At 56.4% G+C, this 23,717-nt stretch overlaps 2 protein-coding genes across 4 annotated transcripts in view; one reads left to right on the forward strand and one right to left on the reverse strand.

The window, feature by feature from the left end:
* The window catches only part of GLIS2 (GLIS family zinc finger 2), a 24,066-nt gene extending 11,303 nt beyond the window's left edge, over positions 1-12,763 (forward strand). Inside the window, exons 2-7 of one of the 2 annotated variants that reach the window (XM_017505958.2) lie at positions 4,961-5,196; positions 6,077-6,249; positions 7,714-7,890; positions 7,972-8,105; positions 8,187-8,305; positions 9,909-12,763. In XM_017505958.2, coding sequence (XP_017361447.2) covers positions 5,025-5,196; positions 6,077-6,249; positions 7,714-7,890; positions 7,972-8,105; positions 8,187-8,305; positions 9,909-10,708 — 1,575 coding nt within the window. In that variant the 5' untranslated portion in view covers positions 4,961-5,024 and the 3' untranslated portion in view covers positions 10,709-12,763. Of the gene's footprint in view, positions 1-4,960; positions 5,197-6,076; positions 6,250-7,713; positions 7,891-7,971; positions 8,106-8,186; positions 8,306-9,887 lie in introns of both variants that reach the window. The other variant, XM_017505959.2, reaches the window with a different exon arrangement.
* A 691-nt stretch (positions 12,764-13,454) lies between these two features.
* Positions 13,455-23,057, reverse strand: PAM16 (presequence translocase associated motor 16). 2 transcript variants are annotated; one of them, XM_017505955.2, is made up of 5 exons: positions 22,922-23,057; positions 15,802-15,886; positions 14,532-14,668; positions 14,127-14,192; positions 13,455-13,611 (listed from the first exon to the last, which is right to left on the reverse strand). In XM_017505955.2, the coding sequence occupies exons 1-5, from the start codon at positions 22,922-22,924 to the stop codon at positions 13,525-13,527; spliced, it is 378 nt and encodes a 125-aa protein (XP_017361444.1). In that variant the 5' UTR covers positions 22,925-23,057; the 3' UTR covers positions 13,455-13,524. The 2 variants fall into 2 exon arrangements, with proteins under 2 accessions (XP_017361444.1, XP_037586401.1); XM_037730473.1 differs by lacking the exon at positions 22,922-23,057 and adding an exon at positions 22,649-22,897.
* Positions 23,058-23,717: the final 660 nt, after the last annotated feature.

Here is a 23,717-nt window from a genome sequence, read left to right on the forward strand (position 1 = left end):
GCTAATTTTTTGTAGTTTTAGTAGAGACAGGGTTTCACCGTGTTGACCAGGATGGTCTCGATCTCTTGACCTCGTGATCCACCCGCCTCGGCCTCCCAAAGTGCTGGGATTACAGGGTTGAGCCACCGCGCCCGGCCTTTTTGTCATTTTTTGAGACAGTCTGGAGTGCAGTGGTGTGATCTTGGCTCACTGCAGCCTCGAACTCCCCAGGCTTAGGCGATCCTCCCACCTCAGCCTCCCGAGTAGCTAGAACCACAGGTGCCTGCCTCCACGCACAGCTAATTTTTGTATTTTTTGTAGAAACGGGATTTTTGCCGTGTTGCCCAGGCTGCTGTGGCACTCCTGGGCTCAAGGGATTCTCCTGCCTCTATCTCCCAAAGCGCTGGGCTTACAAGCATGAGCCACCACACCTGGTCTAGGAAATTTATTCAAAGCAAGACGCCAGCCAGCTCCCAGTTGGCCCGCTGATCTCAAGCCTCAGTTTCCCCATCTGTGAGACCAGGAAAATGCCAGCAGCTACCGCCAGGAGAGGTTGTACAGGGCTTAGTGAATCCGTGGAGAGATGGGCCTGCCACGTGGTCAAATGCTTAATGGTCCTTTACCTTCCTCTTCTGGGCCTCGGTTTCCCTGAGTGTGCTGGGCCGCCCCGTACCTTCCAGTAGGGAGGGTGGGGACAGTAGCAGGCCCCGCCTGCTGGGGGGCGGGCTCCTCGGCTACCTGGCCTGACCAGGGCCTGGGGTCGGGGGGCCGGGTGGCTCCGCCAGCGCTGCAGCTGGGGGCCGTCTGCTCTGGCTGCCGGAGGGCACACAATAGCAGCCATTGTCTCAGCCGGGGCGGCGGGGGGCCCGCCCAGCCCACCCTCAGGGTGACCCCCGCCCTGAGGGGGTGGGGAGGGCCGGGCGCGGTCCCCCGCAACCCCCGCCACCCCGGTGGTCCCTGCGGCCGCCCCCGCCCGCTTCCTACCTCGCCGCAGCCGCTTCCTACTGCTCGTCCCTCTCTAATTAGTTCCTTTTGCAGTTGGAGGAGCCGTGCAGCAGCGCCTGGGTCCGCGACCACCGCGGCGGCCCTCACCCCCCACTGACGCCCCCACCGCTCATCCAAACCCCTAGGCCCTTGTGTGTGGGGGCGCTACGCGCATCCCGGGCTGGGCGCTCCAGACGCAGCCCTGGGCTCTGTGCGTCCTCCAAGCCACCCTGTCCCACCAGGGGGGAAACTGAGGCACGAGAAGCTAGGCCAGAAGGCACAGAGGGGCGTGGGGCCTGCGGGCCTTGCACTGCGCCCGGGGAGCCCCCACGGGGTGCCCCCATCTGACCGAGAGCCGGCTCTTGCCCTGGGGACCCCGCAGTAATTAGCACCTGGGGCCTCTGGCTGAGCTTGTCCAGAGCCAGGCAGCCAGCTTCATGCTGGGGAGAGCCATGGCCACCCGCTCGTAGGCTTCACTCTGGGTTCCTAGGTTCCAGGCCCGCGGCTCCCCGATCCGGGCCTCCAAGGCTTTCAGGAGAGCAGGAACCTGGCTCTTGCCTGCCCCCTTCACCCAGCTGGGAACAAAGCGCAGAGCAGAGCCCAGAACTGGCTGCTGCAGGCGAGTGTGGGGGGGGGGTAGAAGGGGGAGGCTTTAAGGTTGGCCAAGGTCAGGACTAAGGCCAGGTCAGAGACTGTCTCCCCTCTGGGGTGGGGCCTTCATAGGAGGAAAAATTCTGGATGGGGAGGGCCTGGAACAGGGGTGCTGGGAGGTGTAGGACTAGGGGCAGTGCCTTCCTTTCACGGGGGCAGGGAGGCAGGCACTGGGCTGGGCTCTGGCCTGCATTGGAATGAACCCGTCTCCCTGGCAGGACCCAGCGGCAGGAAGTGTGTGTGGGGTGCCCCTGGGGACTGGGCCTGCTGATGAAAGGAGGGGCACGGGAGTCTCCCCTCTGGCTTTGGGTGGTGTGGCTGGCCCCACCCTGGGAGACAGGCTCCTCCTGGGGAAGTGTTCCCTGCAGGCCCTAAGAACAAGGTGGCCCAGGGCCCCTGGCTCCCCGCAGTCCCCATCTATCCTGGGGAGGCAGTGGGGCAGGTGCCAAAGGATGTTGCTTGGGCAGCGCTGCCAGTGAGAGTCCCCGTCAGCTGAATTCCCAGTTCCCAAACCATCCTGCCCTTGTGGTCCCCTTCTCCGGAAGGGTGGGGGTGGGGGCGAGGACAGAGGCTGTGGGGAGGCCTGTGGCCCTGGGCCAGCTGAGGGACCAGGCCACCAGCCCTTCCTGGCTCCTGAATTCTTCATCAGCATAAATATTTACTTCCTTCCTCCCCGTCCAGGCTCCCAGCACAGAGGAGCTTCGGGGAGGCTGGACTGCGCCTGTGTCTAAAAATAAACAGGTAGAAGGACGATAGACACGGATAGACGCATGTAACTGGCGGGGGTTCAGGCCGAGGGCAGCTCCCTGTCCAGCCAGACAAACGATGGAGGGGACCCAGCTCCATCCATCACTGTCACCCAGCCACCTGCTGGCCAGGGTCTGGTCCCTACCCTGCCCCTCCCCCCGCCAATCCCTGAGATCCCCTGGTCCATTCATGGCCTGGGAGGCAAATTCAAACAATCTGACCACTCCCACAGGGGCGAGTGGCAGACCTGGGTCCCACGGCCAAGTGCAGCTGCCCTGGTTCTGATGACACAACCTTGGAAAGGTGGGCAGCCTCCCTGTGCTGAGACCCCCATGTCAGCCATGTTGGGGTGGGGTCTTAGGATGTGTCCCTAGAAGCAGAGGGTCTCCAGTGAAGGGGACCATTTTGTGCCCTTCTTGCTTGGAGAGTCAGGGCAGAAGGGGAGCTTGTTGGGGTAAATGGATGAGTGGGGCTCAGAACCAAGGGAAGGCTGGATCGAGGCCCTGAGTGAGGAGGTGGGGGCTGCCCTCCTGTCTTGACCCATGGGGAGCATCCGGGCAGCTCTGCCACTCACAGCCATGCTGTGAGAATATCCAAAGTATTTCACCATGTAGTAGTTACGTCCACCATGGCTGCCCTCTGGTACTGAGTAAATACCCTGATATGACGGGACCTCACCGTGTGACTGTGTGGCAGATAGATTTTCAAGGTATAGTAATCCTAATGAACAAATGCAAGGAAATACCATGTTTCACCTCTTGGTAAAAGACCCCTGCTGTGAATGTGAAGGCTGGGTTTAGAATGAAGCACTGACCTTGTTCTTGGGTCAGTGGATACTGTTAGATCATTTGCATGTGAAGAAAATTACACCAGGCTGGGCGTGGTGGCTCACACCTGTAATCCCAACTCTTTGGGAGGCTGAGGCAGGCAGATCAACTGAACTCAGGAGTTCAAGACCAGCCTGGCCAACATGGTGAAACCTCATCTCTACTAAAACCAGAAAAATTGGCTTAGTGTGCTGGTGTACACCTGTAATCCAGATACTCGGGAGGCCGAGGCAGGAGAATTGCTTGAACCCGGGAGGCAGAGGTTGCGGTAAGCCAAGATTGTGCCGCTGCACTCCAGCCTGGGTGACTGAGAGATTCCATTCCAAAAAGAAAATGAAAATGATACCAGTGAAACATGCTAAGAAAAATGATAAAATTGGCCAGGCGCAGTGGCTCATGCCTGTAATCCAAGCACTTTGGAGGCCAAGGCAGGCGGATCACCTGAGGTCAGGAGTTCAAGACCAGCCCGACCAACACGGTGAAATCCCATCTTAAAAAAATATTTAAAAAAAATTTTTTTAAAAAGATGAAATTACAGCATGGGAAGTTATATTAAAAGAATATCATCTCCAGTAAAAAAAATAATTTCTACATATTTATATGTTAATCACCAGATAGAGCTGGTCGACTCTGCCGACCCTGCCCCAGCTGGCCTGGCCAGGCCGCATTCCCCAGCTGCCCCCTGGTGGTGGCCTGGAGCCCTCGGTCTCCCTGAATTGTGAAGCCTCTCCTCCAGGCCTCTGCAGGGAGGGAGGTGGGGCCCCTGGCTGTGTCCACTTCCTCAGCTTGCCTGGTGCGAGCTCTCAGCCTGTTTTCTTGAAGGTGAGCGTGGCTGCCTGCTGGCCACCTAGGAGGATGCTCCTTGCCCCCTGGCCTGGTTCTAGATCTTTAGGGTCAAACAGGGCGGGAGTCCTGAACATGGCTCCTCCTCTGTCAGAAATGGCTGTTGGGACTCTGCTAGCCAGTTCCTGGAAGATCTGGCTTTAGGCCTTGAATCTGATATTCTGGTACTTCTTTGCTCTGCCATCTGAGGGGATGCCTCTAAAAGACTCAGTTTTGGCCAGGCGCGGTGGCTCACACCTGTAATCCTAGCACTTTGGGAGGCCGTGGTGGGCGGATCACCTGAGGTCAGGAGTTGAAGACCAGCCTGGCCATCATGGTGAAACCCCATCTTAAAAAAAAAAAAGACTCAGTTTCGCCGAGTCTGGTGGCTCAGGCATGTAATCCCAGCATTTTGGGAGACCAAGGTAGGAGGATCGCTTGAGGCTGGGAGTTCGAGATCAGCTTGGGCAACATGGTAAGACCCCATCTGTACCCAAAAAAAAAAAAAAAAAAAAAAAAATTTTTTTTTTTTTTTTAATTAGTCAGGAGTGGTGCATACCTGTAAGTCCCAACTACCAGGGAGGCTGAGATGGGAGAATTGCTTGAGCCTAGGAGGCTGAGGCTGCAGTGAGGTATGATTGTGCCACTGCACTCCAGCCTGAGTGACAGAGCGAGATCCTGTCAACAAATAAAATTTAGTTTCATGGCAAAATGGAGAACATCAGCTTTGTCTTCCCCAAGAGACTTGTGGGAAGCGGATGTGAAATCTCTGAGGAAGTCATTGGCTGTCCTCCCATGATAGCTGCAGGCCAGGTCCCTTGCAGGGTCGTCCTACCCAGGAGACAACCTCATACTGCGCCCTGCTCCTGCTCCTGTTAGACGGTCATGAGTGCAGCCTGGGGAAAAGTCAGGGGTCCCAGTGCCACAGCACAGCTCCTGTCCTTCCCCAGGTTCCTGCCTGAAGACCAGCTGGGAGCACTGCCTGCTGCCACCTCCAGCTCTAGCCTCCTCACCATGCACTCCTTGGACGAGCCGCTCGACCTGAAGCTGAGCATCACCAAGCTCCGGGCGGCAAGAGAGAAGCGAGAGAGGACGCTGGGTGTAGTCCGGCCCCGCGCTCTGCACAGGGAGCTGGGCCTGGTGGACGACAGCCCCACACCTGGCTCTCCAGGCTCCCCGCCCTCAGGTACTGGCCCTGGGCAGGGCATGGGACTCAGCCACCCTGATCCAGCTGTGGTGATGGGGAGAATGGCCAAGTGTGTCCACCAGCCTGTGGCTGCAGCCCCTCTCAGGTTCGGGTTGACGGGAAGCCCACGTGCTTGTCCTTCCATCTGCCCGGCAGTGTATGTCTTCAGGGGGATGACAGCTGCAATGCCCAGTTCACGTGGCTGGTGCACAATGTAAACTGAGGCCGCTAGGCAGAGCTGGAGCAGCTGGTTGGGCAACCAGGCATTCAGAAGGAGTGGCAGAAGTCCCAGGACCTGCACCCTGGACAGCAGAGACTGGGTCCCAGCCCAGCAGATGCCTCTAAGGGATGCCCAGTGCTCAGGCCCAGGGTGGTATGCACTGCATCTACTCTGCCTCCAAGTGCAGATTTAGCTAAGAACCAGATTCACTGCTTGTCCGCCTGGGACGCTGTGGGGAGCAGCCCAGCCTGAACCTGCCACTTTTCAAGAGGGAGCACTGAGGCTGGAGGGGCTTGGGAAAAGTTAGAAAGGTTCCTACCTGCCCGTCTGACAGGGACCCAGGGCCCTGGGTTCGAGTCCTGTTCTGTTATTAACTTGTGTGCCAGACCAGTCCCGTCTGTAAAGCGGACACTTCCCACTCCCGGCTCCTGGTGGCCAAGCTCTTGCAGCTGGTGAATGTCAGAGATGGTGGGCAGCGTCACACATCTGTCAGCTCTACAGGTGCTCCTCAGATTCCAGGGCTCCAAGCTCCAAGCATGGTCTGGGAGTGTGGCGGGTGTCTGCTCCCAAGGTCACATTGGGGGTTCGGAGGCAGGAAGACCTGGCCCCCCAAGGCCTCCGTGTGCCAGCACTCCCTGAATTGTGCCTCTCCCTCCTCAGGCTTCCTGCTGAACTCCAAGTTCCCTGAGAAGGTGGAGGGACGCTTTTCAGCAGCCCCGCTCGTGGACCTCAGCTTGTCACCACCATCTGGGTTGGACTCCCCCAACGGCAGCAGCTCGCTGTCCCCCGAGCGCCAGGGCAACGGGGACCTGCCTCCAGTGCCCAGTGCCTCGGTAAGGAAGGCTGAGAGTTCCAGGGAAAGGGGTGGACTGGTTTCCTGGGGCTGCCACCACCAAGTACCCCAACCCTGAGTGGTTTAAAACAACAGACGTAGGCTAGGCATGGGGACTCACGCCTGTAATCTCAGCACTTTGGGAGGCTGAGGTGGGCAGATAATGGGGTCAGGAGATCAAGACCATCCTGGCTAACACGGTGAAACCTCGTCTCTACTAAAATTAGAAAAAAGTTAGCTGGGCATGGTGGCACATACCTGTAGTCCCAACTACTTGGGAGGCTGGGGCAGAATTGCTTGAACCCGGGAGGGGGAGGATGCAGTGAGCTGAGATTGCACCACTGCACTCCAGCCTGGGTGATAGAGTGAGACTCCATCTCAAAACAAAACAAAAAAAACCCAGACGTGTTACCCCCCATAGTTCTGGAGGCTGGAGTCTACCTGGAAAGCTCTGGGGGAGAACCTTCCCTGCCTCTCTCCTGGCTTCTGGCAATGCCTGGCACTCCTAGGCTGGTAGCTGCTTCACTCCAGGCTCTGCCCTGTCTTCACACGGCCTTTGTCCGTCTGTCTCTGAATCTCTCTGCTTTCTCTTATAAAGACACTAGTCATGGCCAGGCACCGTGGCTCACACCTGTAATCCCAGCACTTTCAGAGGCTGAGGTGGGAAGATCACTTGAGCATAGGAGTTCAAAACTAGCCTGGACAACACAGCAAGACCCCATCTCTAGTTATATATATATATATATATATATATATATATATTTTTTTTTTTTTTTTTTTTTTTGAGACAGAGTCTAGCTCTGTCACCCAAGCTGGAGTGCAGTGGCATGATCTTGGCTCACTGCAATCTCCACCTCCGGATTCAAGCGATTATCCTGCCTCAGCCTCCCGAATAGCTGAGATTACAGGCATGCGTCACCATACCCGGCTCCTTTTTGTATTTTTAGTAGAGATGGGGTTTCACCATGTTGGCCAGGCTGGTCTCAAACTCCTGACCTCAAGTGATCCACCCACCTTGGCCTCCTCAAAGTGCTGGGATTACAAGCATGAGCCATGGCGCCCATATTTAATTTTTTTTAATTAAGAAAATAAAATTTGCCATGCATGGTGGCTCATGCCTGTAATCCCAGCACTTTGGGAGGCCAAGGCAGGTAGGAGTTTGTGGCCAACGTGGTGACAGAGGAAGACTCTGTCTCAAAAAATAAAATAAAACAAAATAATTAAAAAAGACAGCAGTCACTGAATGTAGGGCCCACCATAATCTAATATGACCTCATTTTAACTTGATGACATCTGCAGAGACCCTATGTCCAAATAAGGCCACATGCACAGTTAAGGGCTGGGGAGAGGGGGACCTGAATGTTTGAGGACACCATTCAACGCACTGTAGATGGGACAGGGGGGCTCTGGGCCAGTGGGGCCCTGGGCCAGCGGGACCCTGACCAGCTCTCCCTTCACACCCCAGGACTTCCAGCCACTGCGCTATTTGGACGGTGTCCCCAGCTCCTTCCAATTCTTCCTTCCCTTGGGCTCCGGGGGAACTCTGCACCTGCCTGCCTCCTCCTTCCTTACCCCTCCCAAGGACAAGTGCCTCTCGCCAGACCTGCCCCTGCCTAAGCAGCTAGTGTGTCGCTGGGCCAAGGTGAGTGGGGGCCAGGAAGAGTGGTATGGAGTCTGGGCAGGCCACCCCTCATGGGCTCAGAACCCTTCCCGGCCCCCACAGTGTAACCAGCTCTTTGAGCTCCTGCAAGACCTGGTGGACCACGTCAACGACTACCACGTCAAGCCCGAGAAGGATGCCGGGTACTGCTGCCACTGGGAGGGTTGTGCCCGCCATGGCCGAGGCTTCAACGCCAGGTGAGGGGAGAGAAAGAGGGGTGGAGGGAGGGCTAGGGTCATCAGCGAGCTGAGCCGCGCCCCCTGCCCTCCCTGGCACAGGTACAAGATGCTTATCCACATCCGAACACACACCAATGAGAAGCCGCACCGCTGCCCGACCTGCAGCAAGAGCTTCTCCCGCCTGGAGAACCTGAAGATCCACAACCGCTCACACACAGGTAAGAGGCTGAGGCCAGGCCAGGCAGCTCAGCCCATGAAGGGGATGCTCAGCTGAGACCAGCTGGGCAGGGCCCCAGGACGAGGGGACTATGAGCAAGGCCCGAGCCTCAGAGATGAGGGCCATCCAGGGGTCCCTTTTCCAATGCAGTTTGCTTGGGGGAAGCCTCCCTGAGGGTCAGACCCCCACCCAGCACGTGCTCTTGGAGCACCAGTGCCATCTCCTGGGTCCCGTCTGTATCATCTGACTAGTGCCACCTCTGTGATCGCTGAGGTTGGGTCGGCTTCACTCCTCATTACAGCCCAGGCCCACAGCAGGACAGCTCTGGCTGTTGGAGCCACAGACATAATTTTAAACTTCCTAATCGATGCATAAAAAAACAATAAAAAGAAATGGGTGAAATGAACGGGTGCGGTGGCTCACACCTGTAATTCCAACACTTTGGGAGGCTGAGGGGGCACATCACCTGAAGTGGGGAGTTCAAGACCAGCCTGACCAACATGGAGAAACCCTGTCTCTACTAAAAATACAAAATTGGCCAGGCATGGTGGCACATACCTGTAATCCCAGCTACTTGAGAGGCTGAAGAGGAGAATCACTTGAACCCAGGAGGTGGAGGCTGCAGTGAGCCGAGATCACGCGACTGCACTCCAGCCTGGGCAACAAGAGTGAAATTCCATCTCAAAAAAAAAAAAAAGAAATGGGTGAAATTAATTGCAATATGGTTCATTGACCCCGGTACCTCCAACGTTTTATCAATTCAGTATTAAAGACAAATTGGTGAGATACCAAAGTTCTTCATTTCATGACAAAGCCTCAGGAAGCTGGTGTCTTTTTTCCTAGTGTTTATTTCACATTGGCAGCACATCTCCAGGTGGAAAGCCATGTGTCAAGCGGTCAGTTGCTACACGTGGCCCCCTCCTGTAGCCGGGGTAGCAGCAGATGCCTGGTGAAACTTGAGCCACATTGTTGAGTGAGGGTGGTGGTGTCCAGGCAGCATTCCCTGTGGCCAGGCCTGTGCTGGGCACCTTGTGCCAGAAGGTGATCTCCAAGGCCATGTTTTTTTTTTTTTTTCTTGAGACACACAGACTGGAGTGCAGTGGCATGATCTTTGCTCACTGCAACCTCTGCCTCTGGGTTCAAGTGATTCTCATGCCTCAGCCTCCCAGGTAGCTGGGATTACAGGCATCTGCCACCAAGCCCAGCTAATTTTTGTATTTTTAGTGGAGACAGGGTTTTACCATGTTGGACAGGTTGGTCTCAAACTCCTAGCCTCAAGTGATCTGCCTGCCCTGGCCTCCCAAAGTGCTGGGATTACAGGCATGAGCCACTGGGCCCGGCCTCCGAGGCCATGTTCTGCTGCTGAAAGGCACACCCTCTGTAGCAGAGGGTGCAGGGTGAGGCCAGGCAGAGCTGGACTCAGCCAGGCTGGGTTCTCAGCCTCTGTGCCCTGCCGGGGCAGATCTCATGCCATGTGCTGGGGATGTCCCCCGTCCACAGAATTGGGGCATCTGTGCTTCCAGGGAGTGCTTGGCCCGGGGGATGTTGAGTGCATGGGGACTCAAGGGAGACTCCCCTCACAGCAGCCCCGCACCACCCTGCAGGTGAGAAGCCCTACGTCTGCCCCTATGAGGGCTGCAACAAGCGCTATTCCAACTCCAGTGACCGCTTTAAGCACACTCGCACCCACTATGTGGACAAGCCCTACTACTGCAAGATGCCCGGCTGCCACAAGCGCTACACGGACCCCAGCTCACTGCGCAAGCACATCAAGGCCCACGGCCACTTCGTGTCCCATGAGCAGCAAGAGCTCCTGCAGCTGCGCCCACCCCCCAAGCCGCCACTGCCTGCCCCCGATGGCGGCCCCTATGTCAGCGGGGCCCAGATCATCATCCCTAACCCAGCCGCCCTCTTTGGAGGCCCTGGCCTGCCTGGCCTACCCCTGCCCCTGGCTCCCGGCCCCCTCGACCTCAGTGCCCTGGCTTGTGGCAGTGGTGGGGGCAGTGGAGGTGGAGGGGGCATGGGTCCTGGGCTGCCGGGCCCCGTGCTGCCTCTCAATCTGGCCAAGAACCCGCTGCTGCCCTCGCCCTTTGGGGCTGGCGGACTGGGCTTGCCTGTGGTCTCCCTCCTTGCTGGCTCTGCTGGTGGCAAGGGCGAGGTGGAGAAGGGGCGTGGGTCAGTGCCTGCCAGGGCCCTGGGCATGGAGGGCCGCAAGACGCCCCTCGAAAGGACGGAGAGCAGCTGCTCCCGGCCAAGCCCTGATGGACTCCCCCTGCTGCCGGGCACCGTGCTAGACCTGTCCACCGGCGTCAACTCCACCGCCAGCAGCCCAGAGGCACTGGCTCCTGGCTGGGTGGTCATCCCGCCGGGCTCCGTGCTGCTCAAACCGGCTGTGGTGAACTGAACCCACCCTGTGGACAACTATTACGGCCCTGCCGGCAGCTCCTGGCACTGCCCCCTGACGAACAGAAACTCTTCTGTGAAATAGCAATAATGTCCTACTGCCTGGGCAGCCCCAGCCTAGCCCGCCAGGGAGTAAGGATGGTGCTAGGTCATTCATGGCTGGTCTCCTGGTCCCTGGGTGGGGCTGGCCTGCCATTCGGGGGGAGCTGTGCTCCTGGGTGCTGACGCCTCGCTCCCCTCTGGCTCCCCCACCCAGCTCTCAGCTTCTGCCAGGCCTGTCCCTGCCCCTGTCCTCCCGTTTCTCTCCCACCCTGGTACCTTCCTCACCCAATGACTACCCCTTCTCCAGCAGAGAGGGTGGGTGGGACGGCATCTGCCCTCCCTGTTGGCGCCAGGCTCCCCTTCCTGAGAGGGACCCCCAGGGACCAGAAGCCCACCCATCCCTCCTAGGCTTACCCAGCCCCTGTCCTGGGGGCTCCTTGGACTCCTTTCTCTCTGACCCTGCCTCCAGAGGGAAAGCAAGACAGATGCAGGCCCCTTCAAAGCCCCAGGCAGAAGCATGCTCCCCAGGACAAAGGTGCCTCCTGCTAGTTAGAAGGGAGGCCCCGCACCCCGCTCTGCGGCCGTCCTTCTCACCCCAGGCCAGGCTGACAGCACTGCCCAAGGGACGCCACCTCCAGACTGAGGGGATAGCTGGCCACTCCATCTCTGCACCCCGGGGGGCCTCCTTCCTCTACCATAGGTCACCCGAGGACAGTGAGAAGCCAGTCTGAGGGCCCCTGAGCTGGTGAGGGGAGGTACCAGGCCAGGTGTAGTGCCAGGACAGAGTGGCCTGGGCCCTGGCTCAGGGAGCATGTGGGGCCAGACCCAGCGCCCGGTCTTCCTGCTTCCATCCCCACTGGGCCTGGCCTGGGCAGTGCCCCCCCGCAGAGGCCTGCGGGCCTTGGTCCTGCACCAGGAAGGGGAGGCTGGCTGGGACACATCTCCTGGTCTGGGGCTCCAAGTGACAGCATGCAGGGGAGGGGGTTCCCGGCCAGTGCTGTGTTGGAACTTCCTGGAGGCTGTGGACTGAAGGCCTGAGGGAAGCGGTGGCTGGAGGACCACCTGTGACACTTGCTTCCTCAGGCTCTTTCCTTCCGAGCTGCTTTCTCAGAGGCGCTTCCCTACCCCTAATACCCAACGGGCTCTCTCAGGTTCTGTGCCACTCAAGGACTCTGGCAGGGGCCAGAACCATTTAAGGGTGCTAGAAGGCCTTGTGCCCCTTAATCCCATCCCAGGACACCCTGGGGGATGGATGCACCCATGCATCCCCCATTTGGGGCCTCCCCTCTGCTCCCTCTCCCGCCTGGTGGCTGGGAGTTCTGGCTTCTAGGCCTGCGCTGTCACCAGGCCGTGGAATGGCCCAGCCTTTCCACCTCCCCATCTGTAGAACGAGGCAGCTGCCTGGATAGCACTGGGGTCCTCAGTGGCCCTGCAGATCCTCTGGCAGCTTTGCTGACCCCACCCTCTCCCAGACTGCCCTTCTGTCCCAGAGGGGTCACCCTGACCTGGCCTGCCCTGCCACTGGGCTTCGGACTCCAGCCCTGACAGGGCCCCGCCGCACTGGCTCTGCTCCTCGAAGGGGCTGTGAGCAAGGTAGGAGGGAGCTGGTCTCCTTTCTTCGGGCCCCATGCAGGCCCCGAGCACCCCCCACCCCTGTGAGGGCCCCAGGCCTTAAGTCCCTGGTGGGGTCATGGGTTTCTGACTCAAGCGGAGCGGAGGAACAGGGCACTGGAAGGCCGACGAGCTCAGCATGCGATTCGGTGACGGACCAGGCTCGGAAGGGCCGGTGTACTTTTTGTGGTTGTCGTTGGTTTGTTGTTGCACATTCCAGGATATCAGTATTTTAACAGGTTCTAAGTGCCTTTCTATCGTAGCTATGTTTTTCCTCCTCTTGGCTCCATTGCTGTTAGCATAGAGTTTTAAAAAAAAAGAGATAAGCTAATGACTATAACAATATATTCCTCCATGGGAGAGGAAGTTTATAAAGAAACAATAAAAGTGAGTTGCAAAGATGGCTTGTGCGTGGTGGGTGTGCCGGAGCCTGGCCCTGTGCCCGGCTGTGCGCTGCCCCGGAGCCCCTGCCAGCCTGATCTTCCCCGACCCTGCAGGTGCCCTTCCCTCTCAATCGGCAACTGAGAGCAGGACCTCGAAGGCTGGGGAGGAGGTAGGTGCTGAGGGCGCACAGGTGATGGGAGCTGAGATGGGAGATTCCAGACTGAGCATCCCAAGGTTCAGGTCCTTGGCCCACTACTGCCCAGTGAGGCTTCAGTAAGCAGTGGGTGGGTAGAGGCACCTCTTCCCCCAGCTGCATCCTGGGGTATTATGCCCAGATGACTGAGGTGCTAGGTTCAAACTCACCCCAGGGACAGGGTGGCTGCCAACAGAGCTCTGGGACCAGGGGACTGCCACACTGTGGGAAGGGCAGGGGCACCCGATGGTGACTGGGAGCTGGGGTCTGGCAGGGCGCCACAGGAGGGAGCCTGGCGCTGGCACGGGTGCTGTGGAGGCAGGAGAGGCTGCATCCTGTACGTGACTGGACTTGGCTGGTGCCCGCTGGCTGGCTGGCTGGCTGCCTGCCTGCCAAGCTTGCCCAGCCAGGCCCCTCTGGGCTGTCAGGCTGTTGCCTCCCCAACCCAAGCACACACAGCCCTGTGACTGGCAGAGGAGCAGCCTGCCCTCTGGAATCTGGACCCATGCACATAAGAAATGCAGAAAAGACATTTATTACCAAGCTATAAATTAGAGGTGGCGGGATGGGTGTGGAGAGCCAAGCAGTCACGTGTGGGGCGTTCGCCCTTTTTCTCTGTCCTCCTGGGCCTGGATTCTGAATTCCTCATCCAGGCGCTCCTTTGCGCGGACCACCTGGTAGGTCACAGATAATCAGGCTGGGAGGCTAAGCCTCTCCCCTATGCCCCTTGCCCACATGGGACAGCCTCTTCCCATCTGGCCCAGGTCCGTTTTTTGGAGAGCAGTGGGTGGATACCAATGCTTCCTTCGGCACTACCCCAGGGTCAGAGGTGGCCTGGGGAGACAGAGCCAGACTGCAGGGGCCCAGTGCATGCTGCGACTTCTGTGAGCTGAGAGCTGGTTCCAGCACCCCACCCGCTGGTGCTCCTGCTCCTTCCAAGTCCCAGCTGCTGGAGGGAGGGTTGCTGTCTGGAGTGACACAGCCTGAGTGGCTGGACCCCAGAGCTGAAGCAGTCAGAGGGGTAGCAGTTTAGGGGACTCCGTGAGGCTGGGGCACCATGGGAAGGCCCGGCACAGTTTTCTGTGTGCTAAGTCCTTAGCTGGCCAGCTTCCCCCAGCCAGGAATTGAGTCCCAAGCGAGGAGAGGGGGTCCTGTGACTTCCCTCCTTCCAGAATCAAAGACCACTCACCTTTGACTGCAGGTAGAAGGAGCCACCCACGGATTTGTCATTCACCTTAAATAAGTGTTCATAGTTCTGCGGAGGAGAGGAGATGGCTGAGAGGGCTGCAGACTGTAGGCGAGAGACGCCGGGCAGGCTATATGAGGTCACATGAGAGAAGCCACAGGACTCCTCTCCACACTGCGTGCCACACGCAGCTGTTGTGGCCACTGAGAGGCAGATGTGGACAGGTACCCTGGAGGGCGACATGGCTGCTGAAACTGTCCTGCCTTGGGCCTAAAACTTAACGAGTGAGAGCAAGCTGGAGTCCAAGCTAGCTATGGCCACAGCATCCAAACTGGACCTCTCTGCCAGGCCTCTTCCCGCCCTGGCAGCCTCTCCCCCTCAGGCTTTGGGGCAGCCCAGTGGCCTTACCTTCTGGACCTCCTCGGGGCTTAGCTTGGACACGTTGAGAATTTGCTGTGCCTCCTGGAGGCTGAGGCCAGAGAGGTTGGAAGCGGCTGCAGAGCGGTGTCCAGTGCGTCCTCGGGCATCTGCTGCGGCCCGGCTGGCTGTGTGGACATGTGGGTGATGGCTCAGTCCTCAGCAGCCCAGACTTCGCCCTGGGCCTTCCAAGTGGGTGGCTCACCCCTGCCACCGGCACAGGATGAGAGACACAGGGACAGAGGTGGCGAAGAACCTCTTCTCCAGGAGTGGTTTCTTTTTTAGGGGGTAGTGGCTGGGACAGTGAGCATGGATGTGCCTCACTGGAGGAAAAGGGCAGGGTCTGACCACCAAACCTGGCTCCTAGTCCCCAACCTAGACCATGAAATGACAACCCACCCCCACATCCCAGGGCACAGCAAATTGTGGAGCTTTAGGCTCCGGTGGGGACTGGACAGTGGAGCTGTGGGCATGAGCGTGCTCTGCAGGCGCCCGGCTGCCCACCGGTCACCTAGACCACCAAAGCCGCTGCCTTGGGTGACCTCTTCCCTTTCAGTGACCCCAGAACCTAGAATCAGGAGCTGGTAAACTTTCCCTAAAGGCTCAGAAAGTAGATGTTTTAGGCTTCTCCGGCTCATGAGCCTACATTGGACCCATTCAACTCTGCCTTGAAAGCAGCCCGTGGGCGTGTCTGTGCTCCAATCAAATTTATTTACAAAACCAGGGCTGGGCACCATGGCTCACACCTGTAATCCCAACACTTTGGGAGACTGAGGAGGATGGATCACCTGAGGTCAGGAGTTCCAGAGCAGCCTGGCCAACATGCTGAAACCCCCTCTCTACTAAAAATACAAAAGTTAGCCGGGTATGGTGGTGGGTGCCTGTAATCCCAGCTACTTGGGAGACTGAGAGAGGAGAATCACTTGAACCTGGGAGGCAGGACTTCCAGTGAGCCAAGATCGCCCCACTACACTCCAGCCTGGGTGATAGAGTGAGACTTCATCTCAAAAAAAAAAAAAAAAAGCTTATTTGTACAAAACTATTTATTTTTATAAAACCAGGTGTCCAGATGGGCCAGTCTGCCAGCTCCTGCCCTGGATGCTCTTGCTAACCAGGTCCCAATGAAGGATGCCCCTACCATGGGAAGTGCCCCAGGCCACCCACGCTGCAGAACCATCAGGCCTGAGGTGCCCATGGCTACAGGGAAAATCTGACCTCGACAGGAGCTCCCATCCCAGAGGGGAGACAGGCCCATGCTTACCTGCAAACTCCTGCCGCAAGGCCCGTGCAAAGGCCCTGCCCACCACCTGCACGCCCATCACGATGATCTGCGCCAGGTACTTGGCCTGTGGGCAAAGCATGCACCTGGTTAGCAGACTGCTGGAGACCTGAGGTCATGAAGCACAGAGCTGCTCCCAAAGCCACCCCCTCCAAAGCACCCTGACTGAAAGCTTCCATGATGGGTGGCTTAGATACTCATTGGACAGGCAGGTGGGGGGTGAATTTGACAGAACTCCAAGAGATCCCCCCTCATCCTTCAAGAAAGGCAGAGCAAAGGCAAAGCGGCTGCAGCCACCAGCTTCAGGAGGAAACATGGTGGCCTGGGAGCTAGAACACAGGGACGGTACCAGACCTGGCAGTATCTCCCCCTCAACTTTGGGGCCAAGATTGGTTTTCCTGTGTTTCTGAGATCATCAGCCCCAACCTTTATTTTACCAATGGGGAAACAGATCCATAGTAATTCTCCCAAGTACGATGATTTTAAGTCGGCTCCACTCAATAAAACAAACTTGCTAAGGGCCTACTTAGTACAAAACCATTTCCATCTTCAAGGAGCTAAAAGGCCACCAGAATGGTATTTAAACACACCACAGACCACATGATGAGGGAGAGTCAGGCTCATCCATTTGTCATTTGTTCAGCCATTTGTTCACCCATTCATGCAAACATCTGCTGAAAGTCTACTCTGATCAGCACCTGAGCACAAAGCTAGCCTGGTCCCTGCCCCAGGTTGGGCACGCTGCTGGCCTGCCAGCGAATCCCACTGTTGCACAGCAGGCTGAATGTGCCTGAAGGCTGCACGTGTGATTCCACGCCCCACGGAGGCCCTGGGGAAGACTCAGTAAGAGGTGACCGGAAGCACAGAGAGTCAAGAGGGAAAACTTCCAGCTGAGATGGGGTTCTGTGAGAGAAGGGTGTTCTTTTTGGGCTGGGCTTTGCAGAGCAGGTAGAATCATGACAGAAATACTAGGGCTTTCTAGATGGAGGGACTAGGTTGAGCCGAAACTGGCAGGAGAGAAGGCAGAAGGGAGTTCCTGTGAGCCCCCAACAGCCTTGGCTGGGCGGGGAAACTGGGAATCTGGCAGATGCCATGGAAAGACGCACAGATCTTGTGTGAAACAAAGAGATTATATATAGACAGCATGTACAAAGGACCCAGTCACTGCGAAGCCGTAGATGCAGGGTCATGGTGTGGCCTGGAGGAGACTTGGCATAGGCTGAGAGCTCATGTGGCACTGCCCAGTAACTCCCCCTTTCTTCCCAGTGCTTTTCGGTAGGTTTCCCTTTAATCAACAAGTATCAACTGAGCCCACACACCAGGCACAGTGCCAAACACGTTCAATTCATTGTGCCATTTAATCCTGACAACTCACGGCAGTCAGTGACTAGCCAGAGGACATACAGTGGGTACCTTGGAGGCAGATGGGAAACCCAAGGCTGGTGCTACCAGTCACGGCAGTCACTACGCAGGGTCCTGGGTTCTGAAGGAAGGGTGCCTGAGCAAGCTGACAAGTATCAAGAGCCCAACCCTGAGGCTGGAGGGGCTTGCTCCACAGATTCCAGTGGATTCCAGACTCCAGAACTGGCCTTGTTCAGCCTCTGAGGACCTGCACTTTCCTAACAGGCCGGATGTGATTATGGGCCATTAGGGGAATGAACAAACACAAGTGGGTTAGGATTTCACAAGTAGGTGGAAATTTCATAACTTCTGGATTTCACAGCAGAAAGCAGAACCCAGAGATGACCATCCTGTGATCAAGGTGAGGGGTAGGGCTGTGGCCGCTGTGCTGCAGGTATGGGAGGGTCAGGGATACACCTGCTGACACCTGTGGTCTCAGCTGACTTCACCACCTTCCTAAACACCCTCCTGAGTGGAACAGCAGGCTCAGGGATGGGATGCTGGTGCTGTCTGAAGGACAGAGGACAGAGGTGAAAGGCAGAGGGTCCCCTCAGCCTGGAACATGGCTCAGGTCTCAGGCTACCCCTCCCACCACATGGCCTTGCAATCACTTGTTTACTCTTCTGCCAAGGCCAATGACTAGACTATTGCAAAATAATGCATGTTAAGAACTGAGAGGCCGGGCGCGGTGGCTCAGGCCTGTAATCCCAGCACTTTGGGAGGCCGAGGCGGGTGGATCACGAGGTCAAGAGATCGAGACCATCCTGGTCAACATAGTGAAACCCCGTCTCTACTAAAATACAAAAACATTAGCTGGGCATGGTGGCGCGTGCCTGTAATCCCAACTACTTAGGAGGTTGAGGCAGGAGAATTGCCTGAACCCAGGAGGCGGAGGTTGCGGTGAGCCGAGATCGCGCCATTGCACTCCAGCCTGGGTAACAAGAGTAAAACTCCATCTCAAAAAAAAAAAGAGCTGAGCCCATAACTGGGGAGCTTCCCCAACCAACCCCTGCACACTTCAAACCAAAGCGGCATGGTGGCCTGTGGCTTCTGCTGCCCAGAGCTGCAGGGCACAGGGGGGCTGGCCTGCAAAGTTACAGCAGACTGGATGGCGCATGGAGGCCAGCAAGGTTCCTGCGAGAGGCATCTCCCAGAAGAGGCAGTGTAGTGTAATGGTTATAACACCCGCAGGCTTTGAGATCCCCTGTGTGCCAATCCTAGCTGTGTGACTCTGGACAAGGTCTCAACTCCTGAGCCCCAGTTTGCTTACTTGTAAAATGTGGCCACCAATAAAGCTGTCATATGAATTAAATGAGATAATGCCTGTCAAGTTCCTGGCACAGAGCCTAATGGTACAACAGGTGCTCAATAAACATTGGTTTTCATTCATTACTATTGTTTCACAAAACCTGACAAGGACCAGGCGATTTGAAGTAACAAAGCTTCTTTCAAAATGGCAGTTCACTTGATATAGGTCCTTTGCTTCCTCAGGGGTGAAGCCCACAAAACACCGTACTACATTCCCTCAGGGTGCTGGGAAGCAGCGAGGAAGCAGAATGAGAACCATGCTGACCTGGGACCAGAACCCTAGCTTTGTTTCTCGATAGCTGTGTGCTCCTGGACAAATTACTCAACCTCTCTGAACTTGTCTGTTTTGTTTTGACTTTTTTTTTTTTTTTTTTTTTCTGAGACTGAGTCTCACTGTGTCACCCAGGCTAGAGTACGGTGGCACGATCTCGGCTCACTATAAACTCTGCCTCCTGGGTTCAAGCGATTCTCCTGCCTCGGTCTCTGGAGCAGCTGGGACTACAGGTGAATGCCACCACGCCCATCTAATTCTGTACTTTTAGTAGAGATAGGGTTTCACCATGTTGGTCAGGCTGGTCTTGAACTCCTGACCTCACGAGATCTTGCTCTTCTCAGCCTCCCAAAGTGCTGGGATGATAGGCCTGAGCCACCACACCCAGCTAACTTTTTTAAAGATGAGGCTGTGCTATGTTGCCCAGACTGGTCTCAAACTCCTGACCTCAAGTGATCCACCCACCTCGGCCTCCAAAACTGTTGAGGTTATGGTATGGACGTGAGCCACCACGCCTACCTTTTTTTTTTTTTTTTTTTTTTTAGCAGAGTCCAACATTGTTGCCCAGGCTGGAGTGCAGTGGTGCAATCATGGCTCACTGGCAGCCTCAACTGCCTGGCCTCAAGACAGCCTCCTGCTTAAGCCTCCTGAGTAGCTAGGGCTACAGGCATATGCCACCCACCACACTTGGCTAAATTTTGTACTCTTCTGGAGAAGATGGGGTTTTCCCATGTTGCCCAGGCTCGTCTTAAAAATCCTGAGTTCACACGATCTGCCCTCCTCGGCTTCCCAAAGTGCTGGGATTACAGGCATGAGCCACTGTGCACAGCCGATCTCAGTTTTCTTAATTGCAAAATGGAGAGAATAATACCGTCCTCACAAGAGGACAATAAGGCCCTCAGGAGGCAATGCCCATAATACTATGTGGACAGACAGCGGCAGGTCCAGAACTAGATGGCATAGCCAAGCCTCTTACCCACCTAAGCAGTACCGTAATGTCCCCGGAGCTCTTGCCATGGGTCAGGCTGGTTTCAGAGCTCATTCATGGGGACAGGGCTCTGCCAGCAGCAGCTACCATGGGTGACCAAAACAGCTACTGCCTGAGGCCCCTCCCAGAGGCTCCAAACATTCTATAGTCCACTGACTGACACTTGGGCCTGAGGGTCCCAGGCAAGAGGACCCAGCTGACGTGGCATCCAACTTCGGGCCACGAGGCTGCCAGAAAGCAGTAGTCAGAAGCACAGGACCCAACCCCAGGACGCGTGGGGGCAGCACATGCATGTCCTTGCTGGGCAGCAACCTGGCCTGAGGCAGGACCAGAGCCCAGCAGTTGGGACCACAGACAGTGCTGTGGGAGGCACTCAGCAATGGGGTTTATACTTATTTGTGTCTTTGAGATTTGCCTGCAACATGCCTTTGAGGCCAAGCCCCAGGCTCCGGGGAGATGAGCAGACAGCCTGATTCTCAAGGACACTCTAGTCACCCTGGGCCCCTGCAAACAGATGCTGGCATCACAACTAGGCAGGAGGAAGGTCAGGACCACAACTGTAGCACATGCCATGGCATCCCGGGGCCTGGTCAGTGGCTGGCACAGCAAGTGTCCCCAAGGCATTTGAATGAATATGGCTGTTCAGCTTTGGCTAACCTGCTGTCTCATGAACTCCATGTCCCCAGGCAGGGTTTCCAGGCGCCTCCTAACCCTTTCTGCGGGAGAGTTCTGGCCATCTCCCAGTGTACACACAATTCTCCACTGCTGCCTACACAATCGGTCCACTCCCCAGCTTGACATTCACGGTGATGGGTCTGGGCTCAACTTGTCACCCTCACCTCTCTCCCCACTGCAGCCACACCCTCTGCTCCTAGAGCTGCTCTCATGCTTGTGGACTCTGCAGGGTCTTTGCTGTTCTGAATTCCTCCATCCTGACCATCCCCCCTTCTACCCTGACCCTGTCAAAACCCAACATACTTCAGGACTTAACATCATCCACCATCCCCTGAGTGAAACCTTCTCAGGCTCTCCCATGTATACCTTCTGAAAGCACTTTCTTTTCCTGTTAACATACGTCACGCTGGGTGCAGTGGCTCACGCCTATAATCCCAGCACTTTGGGAGGCCGACGCAGGACGGCTGCTTGGGCCCAGGAGTTTGAGACCAGCCTGGCAACATGGCAAAACCTCATCTCCATGAAAAATACAAAAAATTGGTTGGGCATAGTGGAGCATGCCTGTCGTCCCAACTACCCAGAAGGCTGAGGCTACTCGGGAGGATGGGGTCAGAGGATTACTTGAGCCCCGGGAGGTCGAGGCTGCAGTAAGCTGTGATCGCACCACTGTACTCCAGCCTAGGAGACCCATCCTGGGCAATACAACAAGACCCCATCTCTAAAACAAATTTAAAAATTAGTCAGGGGTGCTGGCACCCACCTGTAGGCCCAATTACTTGGGAGTTTGAGGTAGGAGGCTTACTTGAGCCCAGGAGTTCAAGGCTGCAGTGAGCTAGGATAGCTGTACCGCACTCTAGCCTGCGTAACAGAGAGAGATCCTATCTCAAAAAACAAAGAAAAACATGAGTCTTGGGACACAGCCCTGGGCTCCAAAGAGGTCTCTGACACAGTGGGATGCATGACTGTGGAGGAGTCAAAGCTGTCCGAACCTCAGGTTTCTTATCTGTAAAATAAGAACAATGACAGCAGGACTTCACAAACACTAAATGACAGAATCTACATAAAGCCTTAGCTCAGGGGCTGGCAATTGTAAGCTGTTAGCTGTTACATTATCCTTATTACTATATTAGTTAAGAAGTGCTCCCCAAACTGCTTGCAACAGAGTCACTTGGGGAACTTACATATGCAGAACCTCCAGGGATATCGCACAAGAACCTGTTTTCTCTCTCTCTTTTTTTTTTTTTTTTTTGACAGAGTCTTGCTCTATCTCCCAGGGCTGGAGTGCAGTGGCACAATCTCAGCTGATTGCAGCCTCTGCCTCCTGGTTCAAGCGATACTCATGCCTCAGCCTCCCAAGCAGCTAGGATTACAGATGCCTGCCACCATGCCTGGCTAATTTTTATATCTTTTTGAGACAGAGTCTCACTCTGTCACCCAGGCTGGAGAGCAGTGGCAGGATCTCGGTTCACAACCTCTGCCTCCCAGGGTCAAGCAGCTGGGACCACAGGACCACGCCACTCCACCCGGCTAATTTTCGTATTTTTAGTAGAAAGGGGGTTTTACCACATTGGCCAGGCTGGTCTCAAATTTCTGACCTCATGATTCGCCCGCCTCAGCCTCCAAGAGTGTTGGGATTACAGGCGTGAGACTGCACTTTTTTTTTTTTTTTTTTTTTTTTTTTTGAGACAGGGTTTCACTCTGGCACCCAGGCTGGAGTGCAGTGGCGTGATCTCGGCTCACTACAACCTCCACTTTGCGGGTTCAAGCTATTCTCCTACCTAAGCCTCCTGAGTAGCTGGGACTACAGGAGCGCGCCACCACGCCCGGCTAATTTTTGTATTTTTAGTAGAGACAGGGTTTCACCATGTTGGCCAGAATGATCTCGATCTCCTGACTTGGTGATCCACCCGACTCGGCCTCCCAACGTGCTGAGATTCCAGGCATGAGCAACCACGCCCAGCCGAGCCTGCACGTTGAAAGGTTCCCCACGTGACCTGACAGTCAGTGCGGCACAGGTCTGTGGACTGGCTCTACGAGAAAACGCTATCACACAAACGCTCCGTGCTTGGTGTCTCGGGGCCTAGTTCAAGCCCCAGGTCTGCCACTTTCCTGGAAAAGCCAACTTTCCAAATGGAGATAGCAACATCGACTCTGCAGTGCTGTAAGGTTCCAGGGGAGGTGCTCACCGGCCAGACCCACGCTCCACCGCCGCCCACGGCTGCTGGCTCACACGCGGGCTAGGCACAGCGCGACCACGTTTTCCCGGGCTCTTCCACGCAGACGGCTTTCTCTGGCCCTAATGCCGCCGCTGCCGCCACTGCCGGCCTAGGTCCCCCTGGATGCAACGCTTCCCAGACCCTGCTTCCTGCCGGGCACGCAGGGGGCGCACGGCGCCCGCCGCCCGGCTCCCAGCCCGACTCGGCCTCCCTTCCTCGGGCTGTGCCCGACTCGGGCCTCACCATGGCAGCTGCTCTGCCTCAGGGACTCAGGCTCCGACTTCCTGGCCTTGCGGCCCCGGCTCAAGGGTGGCCGGTGGGTCAGAGGTCAAGGGAAGCCGCAGAGAGCGCTTGCGCGAGACGGCCCTGGGCATGCGTGTTACCTCGGTCCCGGGGCGGGGCGCCGGCGGTGTCGTAGCCGCTCGGGGCGGAGTCGGAGGCGGGATTTGACACAGGGCGGAGCCTGCTTCGGGCTCCGGACAACTGGGGACGGGCGTGGGGCGGTACCAGGAGCCTCAACGGCCTGTGCGCCTACGCTGGTGCGCTGGAGCAGCTAAGCACATCGGTCAGACGTGGGCGATTTCTGCCCTTGATTTCGCCAAAATATTTGGGAATGCAACATTATATGAAATCAACGAACATATATGGAGTAGGATCCCAAATTCTCAGGAATATTGAAGAAAATAGGAAACTTCAAGATAGGTTTCATCCATAGTCCTCCTGCCTGGGACGCTCGTTTCCTCCTTCAAATAATTGCTCAAGTGTCACCTCAATGAGGCCCACCTAGACCCCTTACAACGCCGTGACTTGCCCCCCATGAATGAAAAAAGTAACAGCTTTACTGAGATATAATGCATACACTTGACATTTCACGGTTGTCAAGTGCACAGTCCAATGCCTTTTATTCACAGAGCTGTGCCACTGTCCACTATTAGTTCCAGTACGTTTTCATCACCCATTAATCACTCCCCTCCCCTAGCCTCCGTCAACCACTCATTTTTCTCCCCGTGGATTCGCAGGTTCTGGACATTTCATAGAA

Source organism: Cebus imitator, unplaced genomic scaffold (assembly GCF_001604975.1).
Source record: "Cebus imitator isolate Cc_AM_T3 unplaced genomic scaffold, Cebus_imitator-1.0 Scaffold346, whole genome shotgun sequence".
NCBI classification, from domain to species: Eukaryota; Metazoa; Chordata; class Mammalia; order Primates; family Cebidae; genus Cebus; species Cebus imitator.

What these genes read in the sequence shown, in the direction of transcription:
- PAM16 (XM_017505955.2), bottom strand. An exon ending in CTTGCGGCAGGAGTTTGCAG is followed by an intron (nt 14,669 to 15,801) that starts GTAAGCATGGGC and finishes ATGTCCACACAG; the next exon opens with CCAGCCGGGCCGCAGCAGAT. An exon ending in CCTTCTACCTGCAGTCAAAG is followed by an intron (nt 13,612 to 14,126) that starts GTGAGTGGTCTT and finishes GTGACCTACCAG; the next exon opens with GTGGTCCGCGCAAAGGAGCG.